The sequence below is a fragment of the Phycodurus eques genome, chromosome 18, assembly GCF_024500275.1.
Source record: "Phycodurus eques isolate BA_2022a chromosome 18, UOR_Pequ_1.1, whole genome shotgun sequence".
NCBI classification, from domain to species: domain Eukaryota; kingdom Metazoa; phylum Chordata; class Actinopteri; order Syngnathiformes; family Syngnathidae; genus Phycodurus; species Phycodurus eques.
Window position 1 is genome coordinate 17,098,353 of NC_084542.1, and position 10,012 is coordinate 17,108,364.

A 10,012-nucleotide genomic window follows, 5' to 3' on the forward strand; every position below is an offset into this window, starting at 1 on the left:
TTTGCTTACTAATTAGTGAAATGAATTCAGCTTTCCACAGCATTCAAATTTTTTGGGTTGCAACTGTAAATAAAGACAATAATTTATTCTATCCTCTTCCAGGACCTTAAGAGTGATTTTAGAGGAAAAATAATTCATACCATTAATCTTTAATATTCACCTAATTTTTATTATTTATAAACTTAACAAAGACGTTAAAAATGACCACTGCTCATTTGCATTTTTTTTTTTAATGTGACGATGTCATGCATGTGGAAAGAAAAAAAAAACCTGAAATTTGTTTTGGTTGAACAAGTTTCTTGACGGTTCCAGTGGTACGGAAAGCAAATTTAAAAAAAGAAAAACAACAAACAACATGAGCAATTAAAGTCAAATAATGAGGCAAAAAAAAAAAAAAAAAAAAAAAAAAAAAAAAGTCTGGAATATCTCAGTCCAGCTGTTGCATAAATTAAGGTTTGTTTAGCATTACACTTTCTGGAACGACTTAATGCCTATTGAAAAATTTGTCTGAAAATGGGGGGGGGGGGGGTGGAACTATGGAAAAACCTATCTTCCCGATGAATTTGAAAATAGAAGAGTGTTATTATTTTCTTTGATCATTTGGAGTCCAGCGCGTCTTTCTCTCCCGAGTCACAGGAGTCCCACATCTGTGTTCTCCAATGAAGAAACTGCACAGACCGGCAGCCATTTTGAGTCTTCCAAAGCGAGCCCGAGCGCGGTCGCATCGAGCCAGCAGGCCCGAGCTACTCGGTCCAGAGAGTGCTCGTCCGATTCCTCCTGTTCTCATTGCTGCTGCTCCTCTTCCTCGGCTGGGGCTTGCGGTTGCTCCTGCGGGGTTTCGGCGGCGGCGGCAGCGGCGGCCGGGGGTGGAGCGGGGGGGGGCGGCGGCATCATGATCTGGTGCTGGCGCTGACGGTAGGCGATGACGGTGCCGAGCAGCAGGGCGATGACCGTCATGAGGTAGAGGTCCCACTCGGGGCCCAAGACCTGGTCCAGGTCCACCTGAGAGACCAGCTCCCTCAGCTGACGACACAGGACACAAATCACGTTATATTGGTTAGCACAGACTTGACACATGGACGGCTGCTGCTATGGAATATTTTTTAGAATCGAATATTCGACCAATTGTTCCAATCATGATTCGAATAATTGTATTTAAAAAAAAAATAAAAAATTCCCATTGTTAAACACAATAACGTGTGTTAGGTGCAGGCCTTATTTTTGTCCACTTGGAGTCGCCATCCTCACATTGTCCAGTAGTATCCGTGACTTTCAATGCGTTTGGCTTTAAAAGGGGGCGCTGTTATTCGATATTCACCACGAGTACTTTCATATTTTTCCCCGAATATTTTTGTATTTTTACCGAGTGTTTTAGGATTACTAGTATTTTTCCTTTTTTTTTTTTTTTTCTTAATATTTGGGCATTTTTCATCTATTTCTTTTCTTTTCTTTTCTTTCCCGAGGCCATTGCCATAGACCTAGTATCTGGTATTTCCCCCACAAAATGCTTTTGTGTTTTTGTCATATAATTTATATTAATTTCAAATATCTGCCATATTTTGAATTTGTGGCACAAACTAGTTAACTTTGCACCGCTCGCACCCTTAAAACCTCATGCCGGGACCGTCGCTAACCAAGGACCGCCTGTACTTCACCTTAAACTCTTCTGCTTGGTGGAAAGCGGTTGACAGACTAGCTTAAATTCTATGTGGGATCAAGGTGCACAATGAGTACTCACATTGAGGTCCTGCATGTACTGCAGGGCGTAGACCAGGCCGAGCTTGCACAGAGCCAGGAAGACCGGCACCTGGGCATCAGGACTGGCTTCTGCCGCCATGTCGTAGAAGCGCTTGGCCAGGTGGATGTCCTGCGCGAGACCAGCGATGTCATCCGCCGCGCCTTGTTGCCAATGTCGACGACGTACGACAACGCACACGTACCTGTTTGATTCCCAGTCCCTTCTCGTGCATGTAACCTAGGTTGAACATGGCCTGAGCGCTGTTCTGCTGCTCCGAAGCCAGCCGGTAGTGGATGATGGCAGTCTCGTAGTCCACATCGGTGCCGAAGCCGTAAAAGTGGTAGTCGCCCAGTTTGATCCTGGCTACTGTGTAACCTGGTAGGAGAGCTAAAGTGTGATTACAATGCCTGATGGGATATATGGGACGGGATGCGTGATCACACCTTGAGCGGCGGCTCTCGTCCAGTGAAGCAGAGCCCGAGGATACGTCTCGTTCTCGTTGAAGATCTTGGCGCCCTCTGCTGGGAGAGGGGGGGGAAAAAGGGCGGTCTCAAAATGAGTGGCAACGACTGAACGCGGTGCGGTGCCAGTGTCATCTGTGCATCATTCGCTAGCGTTGTCCATTTTCAATTAGCAGTGGAAAATACAAAAATGAGTATTTAAGGAGGCAAACATGACAATTATTTTGTTTGTTTGCAACTTGTTCATGCTCACATGGAAAATACAAAATCCCTTCAACAGCATCGTTATTTTCTTTCCCCTTTCAAATCATCGTGCAATGATACGTGAGGAACTGTGTGCATACGTCTCGATTGACATATCGGAGCTCCTAACAAGCTAACAATTCTTTACCAAATCTCCAGGGTTAGGTTTAACAACTTTTTCATTCTTTTATTTTCATTTGAAAATGGAAAGAACAAATGACACGTCGTCCTCCTACTCTGGTCCAGAATGAAGGCCACGTTGCTCTGGGCCACCTCGTAGCCCTGCTCGGACAGCAGCAGGTACTGGACCAGCGCCGCGTCGCTGTCGCCCTCCTTGAAGCTGCCGTACGCCCTCAGCAGACGCTCGGACCAGCGGCCGCGCTCGCACATGTTCTTGAACAGCTGTGTACAAAAAGAAAACATGCACAATCATGCGGAGGGCCCCCTTTCACAGGGCTGTTTTCAGCGCCACTTTGCTCCTTAGCTAGCAGACTTATAAAATACATAAAGCAAAGTGTACACTGAATTTCAACTTGAGACGGGATCATAAAGTATTGACAAAATACAAAACCTTTAATTTTGGGGTGAGTCTGGATAATAAATTGCAATAAAATTACAATTAAATGACGACGAAAAATCCCATCTCAGAATTCAAAATGTCAAGAACATTAAATCTAATTAAATTACATTCAATTAAAGTTCATTATATTCCAAGTAGAGTCATTTTAATTCAAATGAAAGTACATTTTATTAAATTTAAAGTATATTTAGTTAAATAAAATTGAAATAACCAATCTAAATTCAATGTAAGTAAATATAATGAGTTAAATAATGAAATGAAATAAACATTTTTAAATTAAATTAAATTGCAACTTTATGTAGAGCATTGTTTTATTCCTTTATAATTTAACCAGTTAGCACAAAGGCAACAAATATTTTGCCGAATTTTGTTAACATTGAGAACTTCTTAGTGAAGAATGGCTGAATTTGGATTACAATGCCCAAGGAAATCGCTTTAGCCTTATTTTGTTGTAATATTTCAAGTAATTCCATCTTAAAATGCTGTGATGAGATGTACCATTTTTTTTTTTATTATTTCCTAAAAGCATATGAGTGTAAAGTGTTTTCTAACGATGGAAGCAAATGCGTCGTCAGCTTTGCGCCTCACCTCCACGGCCGTGTGACACGAGCGCATGACGCCGGTGCCGGTGGCGTGCATCTGCGCCAGGTTGTAGAAGGCCAGGATGTGGCCCGCCTGCGAGGCCAGGTTGAAGAACTTCAGCGCCTGCTTGTAGTCGCGCTTCACGCCCATGCCATCTGGAGCGCACACATACGGAAGGCCTCAGAAGCCTGTGCTTGACAGACGCATAACCAAATAGGAAACAAGAGGCGCCGTGACTCACTGTAGTACATGGTGCCCAGCTGCAGCTGCCCGTCCACCCAGCCCTGCTCGGCTGCCTTCTGGAAGTACTTCAGCGCCAGCTCGTAGTTCTGAAACGCACGTACGGCTCGTGTCTAGGCTCTCATTGGATTGTGCGCTTGTATTCAACAGGGTATATAACGGCATTTACCACGGAGACGCCTCTCCCATACAAGTACGCCATCCCGAGGCCGCTCTGGCCCACTGGGTTTCCCTGTGTGGGACGGTAAAAAAATAAAGTCAACATATCGTCGCTGTCGTGCAGAACCCACACATGTCCAGTATCGCTACGTTTCAGGAAATTAAAAAAAAAAAACTAAACAAAAACAAAAATGCCCTCAAACGCAGCATCATTCAAGTTGAAAGTTTCAATCTTGAGGCGACATGATGCCGCACAGCTCCCGCAGTGAGGGAAGAGGCGGAGTCTTACAAAACTTCTCAAGACAGTTGAGCGCTCAAGAGAGTTAATAGATTTGTTCTCAAGTCGGGGTTAGGGTTTGCAAAGTCAAATGTCTGACCAGGTCTGAAGCCTTCTTAAAGTATTTCAGGGCCGTCTCGTTGTTCTGAGGCAGGAACTCGCTGCCTTCACTGTACATCTAAGAGACAAAAAGAAAAAGTAAAAAATCCCAATCAATAGAAAAGGTAGTACCGGAGGTAGTAGTTCCACACCAGTCCAGTGGGTGGCAGTAATTCACTTACCTTGCCCAGAAAAGCCATGGCGTGTGTATTTCCTGCATCGGCGGCCTGGTTGAAATAGTCATACGCCCTCTGTTGGACACCAAGCGTCAGATAATTCAGAATGATGGAATTTGAGGAAGTACTTGAAAACGATGATCTCTTGGGGGAGGTGGTACCTGGTGATTCTGTTCTACGCCACGTCCTCCGTGCAGGTGAAGCTGGCCCAGTCCCACCTGACCGGGACAACGAGGGTGAGGGTCTCAAAGTAGGCTTTTCAAGTCTCAGGTAGGGTTTAAAATGAGGGTTTCAAGCATGACTCGGGCTTTGAAATTACAGCTCAAACCAGAATTAGGGTCTCAAATTAAGAGTTTCAAGCCTGAGTTAGCACTTTGAGATGGGGTTTCTAATAAGGGTTTGACGTTGAGGTTTCAAAAATCAGGGTTAGGGTTTCAAGTCAGGGTACGCTATAAGAGTTTCCATTTGTACCTGCGCTTGCACGTCCCCTTTCTCGGCAAGGAACTGGTAGTACTGGATCAGGTCCTCCTCCAGCATGCCGCTGGTGGACCCCGGGTTCTCCAGCTCGTCCAGCAGCCGGATTTTCTGCACGGCCGAGCCCCCCGTCAGCGACATGTCGCTGGCCACTAAGAGAGAAAAAGCGTCACGATCCGGTTGAAGACGGCATGAGAGTCCACGACGGGGGCGCGTCCTCACCCTGATTGGCCACCAGCTTGTAGTGCGTCAGCGCAGACTCGCAGCTTTGGGGAACCCCCACACCGCCCCAGTATCTGTAGCCCTGAAATAGCAAACAACAGAAATATACATTTGCTAGATTTTAATGCACTTCTTGCTTCAGTCACAGTTGGGAAAATTCACCAGAATCATATGAGCGATCAGGTTTCCGCCCAGGGCGCCAAAGGTGTAGTAGACCAAAGCCTGCAACGACACAAGGGGCACTTCAAATGTACGGATACTACACTAACGACTAAGCTACCTTGTTTCAAAATAAAAATACATCCATATATGTTTACGGAAAATAAAATACCTTACAAATGGAAAATTGGACGCAAACTGCTTAAAAAATATATACTATAACTATATAAAAGAAAAAACTATTATATGGCCCCCCAAAAAATACAATTAAAAAAAGTTAACCAATTAATAAATTGGATAGAATTAAAATACAATAATAATTTTTTTTTATTAAAATTCTATGTGATAAAAAAAAAATTTAATAAAAAATAACTACAAAATTACAATATTGTAAAGATTAAACCAATTTAAAGAAATTAATTGTACCAATAAATATTAAAGGCTACAGTAAAAACATTAAAGAAGTTAAACTAAAAATACATTCTAATGAAGAAATATATAAGATATATATTTCAACTAAATAAAATAAATATATTTATTTTTTTAAATACCAAATGACCCAACAGGATAAGATGTATAGAAAATGAATGGATGGATTCAAAACAGAGGGATTTATAATAACATTAGTGGTGAGTGTGTTACGACAACCACAATGAATTAAAAAAAAAAAAATTAAATAAAGTGTAACTAAATAAACACATGCACACTCACCTTGGCTTGACTGGAGTTCACCCCAAGTCCTGCAGCATACAGAAATCCAAGCGCCTGTGGGGAAATAAACATGCAGAGCAATGTGAAGTCAATCATTGAGACACAGAACAACAACAAGTTTTGTCTTGACTTAAATGTTTCATTCGTGCAAGCATAATAAAAAGAGAATGTAAAGAAATCAACTTAGTATTATGAAGTGTAATTCTGTGTGGTGTTCCTTTAAATGGCGTGGCCTCGAGAGTGCCTCGTAGCGCTCCTCTCGCTCCCTTTGTCCTGCACGGCAAGCTCCGGCAGCGGAGACTGACGAAGGCTTACGGTGATATTGGATTCAATGTGATTATTTTATTTCTTGCTTGGCTGGGAGAAATTAAAACACCAACTATATTAGAGGGTCCATTATGAGTGCGAACTTAAGGTACCGAATAAAAGGGGTCAGGTGCTTCTGTTGTGCATCTTGTTTGTCTATTGCTGGACCGCAAGTCTATAACAAAAGCTGAGTGAAAAGGTTAAAGAGGCACCCTGGCAGTACCGTCTGTGCTTTGGGGGAGCCCTCCACGGCGAGCTTCTCAAACATGTCCTTGGCCCGGCTGATGTTCTGACTCATGTAGTCTCCAAACAACATGGCGTACGCCACCTTCTCCATGGCCCGCTGGTGGCCTCCCTCGGCCACCTTCAGCAACTTTTCGTACAGCCTGGACGAGCGGGGGAAAAGTCAACTTGGGAAAATAAAACAAGAACGAAAAAGAGGTGCCACTGGACAGCAGCTAAAAAGCAGCCTGTTTCATCATCTGGAGAAGCGAACTGATTTCAGAGCTCAAAAGTGACTTTCGAAGCAAGATGACCACAAAGCGGAGGAGAGAGGCACTCACGCTTTCCTCTGGCTCCTCCTGGTGGTGCCATTGAGCATGTGCAGGAAGGTCTGGTACTCGTCCTCGGCCTCCTCCGCCTGCAGTCTCAGATGCGCCTGATGCTCGGCTACGGGAAACACACAACATCAGAGACGCGCATGCAAAAAAAAAAAAAAAAAAAAAAAAAAAAAAAAAAACATACCGCTCTCGCTACCGCAGCAGCAAACATCACCGAGGACAATTCCCTCATGCCGGCAACCACTTGGCTTAAATTTTAATTGGAACTTTTCGCACACAAAAAAAACAAAAACGCATTCACGCGCAAAAGCTACACCCCGAACACACACATGCACGCACTTGCACAGACTTACTCTCACAGAAGCCCCACTTCTTGTCGTGGTTGTAGTTGTAGGTGGTGGCGCACCACAGTCGTCCGTCCCCTCGGCCGTTGGTGGTGCAGTCCGAGTACTCGTCGCCTTGGAAGAGGAAGGGGAAGACGCACGGCTCGCCGTCGGCCGTGCCGCCGTTCACCACGGGAACTGAAGGGGGCATCGCATCACAGCAACCGTTAATAGTCGACAAAGTAAACAGCACACTTCCATAGCGAGTCCCACTTCATTTGGATCGACAACTGTGGCACACTTTCACTCAATTAACCCCATTTCCTGAAAAAGTTCTTTCTCGGTGTCGTCCTTGGAACTCCAATCGTTCACCACATGGCAGCAAATAATCAGAACTGTTGCTACGTCGGAAACTAATTTGAACGCAAACCCCGCCGTCAAACCGTCTGTGGTGAGAACGAATGAGGCACAGGTGCGCGGCGCTTGTCGTTTCTCAAGGGAGTGTCAACCTCGCTAAAGCAGCTGCTTTTGTCCCGAGTCAGCAAAGCAGACCGAACTCACGCGTGCGTGTGATTCAAAGAAATCTGAACCAGGCGTTTGGGAGTTCAATGAACTGAATGAACTTTCATCACATCACTAATACACCACATAACAAATGAGATTTTGTAACTCACTCAAGTGCAACCAGTATATTCTTTTTAACCCTTGCCTTCTTTAGGTTTGTCCACATGTACATGATGTTCCGGCAGGTCCTCCTTCTCTTCTCCCGGCAGAAGCTCTCCCGGTGGCTTCTCTTCTTCTGGCACATTCCGAGAAGCAGCGGCAGAAGCGGGCGCCGCACTTTTGGAGTTCAAACGGACGTCGTCCTCTTCCGATTCGGGGTCGTGGTAGGACTGGAGACGGCAAGGAAAGGTAATTATCATAATTTGCCAAGCGAAGAGACAGGCATGGGTGATGGTAATGTTGGAAGTAATGCAGGATGCATTTGTATGTGTGTAATGCGGACGAATTTAAGCACCCCCCTTGTGATCAAGACCCTGTACGGGAATTCAGAGATGTCTTTTTAAGTACAGTCTACATCTTCCAAGAATAGTTACTGAAAATATGGGCAACGTCCGAGAACTGCGTGTAGTACCCAGTTGTGGCGGTGCGCTGTAATATTAAATAGTTTTTCAACATTTTGGTTGTCCGGATTTTACGGCCGTGGCTAAGATGGCGCCTGCCACGCTTTAAGAACTTGAGCGCCTTTATTGGCTCGCTACGCCTACATCCCGAAAATACAGCTTACCTTCGATAGTGCACTGGCGTGGCCCCTTAGAGTGCCTTATTGCGGGTTCCGAGTGCACACACATCACGCAGAGGAATGTGGACGAGCAAGGAGGGGGGAATTTTTTTAACGTCTCGACTGTGGACCTATGCTTCTCACTGGCATGGCTGCCTTAGAGAGCCTCGTTATCACGGTGTGGAAAAGGCCACCAGTTATGTGTAGGCATAAAAATTGTTAGATGAAGTAGCATCCATTTTTCCTGGTTATTAGATTGGCAGTTGAGCAGGCCGTGGTTTCAGCACATTCAGGGGACACACCCACAGCAGTCGAGAATGGCGAGAACGACTTGATTATTCTTCAAAAAAAATTTAAGGTTTTGGAAGCCTCGTTTTATTTACTTGGCGATTTAGGGGAAACATTCAAATGTGTCAGGGTTGCTAACAAGACTTCTCAGCGGTGTCAAATACATGAGACGTGCTAAATATATTTTCACTTTACAGGGACTCTGAGGAATCGGTCAAATGTTGAAAGTCGTAACGTAACGCCGTAACGTTTGCCGTTTCGACGTACCTTCAGCTCTGGTCTGTCATTCCCGTCGTCTGGAAAACACCGACAAGTCAAATGAAATATCAGCAGCCCACAGTGTCGCAAGCACGGCAGTTACTCGGAAAAACTGAGAAAAAAACCAACAAAAAAAGCACGCGTCTTTTTCTCGCACACTTACCGGCTGTGATTGCGCAGGCGAAGGCGACGAGGAGAACGGTGCCGACGAACGAAGCTCTCGCCATAGCTAGCCGCTAGCTGGAGCTGCTACCGCTCTCCCTTCCCTCCCCGCACATTCAGCAAAAAAACAAAGCCAACGCTGCCACTCGGTGTCTGTTCGTAATGGACGACAAGTGCTATCAATGTTGCTGTCAAAGATGCTAACGATGCTAAGCGGAATGCTTCACTATGGCTCAAATGACGTCCGCCTAACTCATTGGGCGCTGTACAAGTCCTATAAAGACGCAGCAACGTACGACAAAGCTCCGTTTATAAATCGTTTACAACGTGCGTCGTCGTCATTCCGAACATGTTCGTTTAATAACGACGAGCTAAATCGCCAGCACTGCGATTACTAGCGCTTGGCTTTTCCGGCTCTCACGATTCCACCAATCAACGCAACGCCATAACTTCCGGTTGTCACATTTCCGACCAATCACTCCGCACTTGGTGAGATGCTAGCCAATCAGCGCAGGCCAGTGATTGATAAGCCAATCGGGTAGATACACAGTTCTCGTTGTAGCAGGTGGGCTGGTCCGCCAGACAAAAACACGCTGATCAATTGGAAATTAAAGAATTGTCTCGTGACGCGAAGTAATGGTTAAATATTTTAATATTCAAGCATTCTCTAAAGCGCTCATCCTCATTAGGGTCGCTGGTGTGCTGGTGCCGT

General features: G+C 45.1%; 1 protein-coding gene across 2 annotated transcripts; it reads right to left on the minus strand.

Annotated features, from left to right (window-relative positions):
* Nucleotides 1-218: 218 nt before the first annotated feature.
* On the minus strand, nt 219-9,718 carry sel1l (SEL1L adaptor subunit of SYVN1 ubiquitin ligase). 2 transcript variants are annotated; one of them, XM_061704929.1, is made up of 21 exons: nt 9,302-9,718; nt 9,148-9,176; nt 8,020-8,203; nt 7,341-7,508; nt 6,991-7,096; nt 6,651-6,813; nt 6,122-6,175; nt 5,414-5,473; nt 5,252-5,333; nt 5,027-5,181; nt 4,717-4,773; nt 4,562-4,630; nt 4,381-4,458; nt 4,014-4,076; nt 3,846-3,933; nt 3,611-3,759; nt 2,679-2,844; nt 2,182-2,256; nt 1,941-2,113; nt 1,739-1,867; nt 219-1,023 (listed from the first exon to the last, which is right to left on the minus strand). In XM_061704929.1, exons 1-21 carry the CDS (start codon nt 9,363-9,365, stop codon nt 784-786), a joined length of 2,352 nt encoding a protein of 783 aa, XP_061560913.1. In that variant the 5' UTR covers nt 9,366-9,718; the 3' UTR covers nt 219-783. The 2 variants fall into 2 exon arrangements, with proteins under 2 accessions (XP_061560913.1, XP_061560912.1); XM_061704928.1 differs by having other exon boundaries at nt 2,182-2,259.
* Between the last annotated feature and the right edge of the window lie 294 nt (nt 9,719-10,012).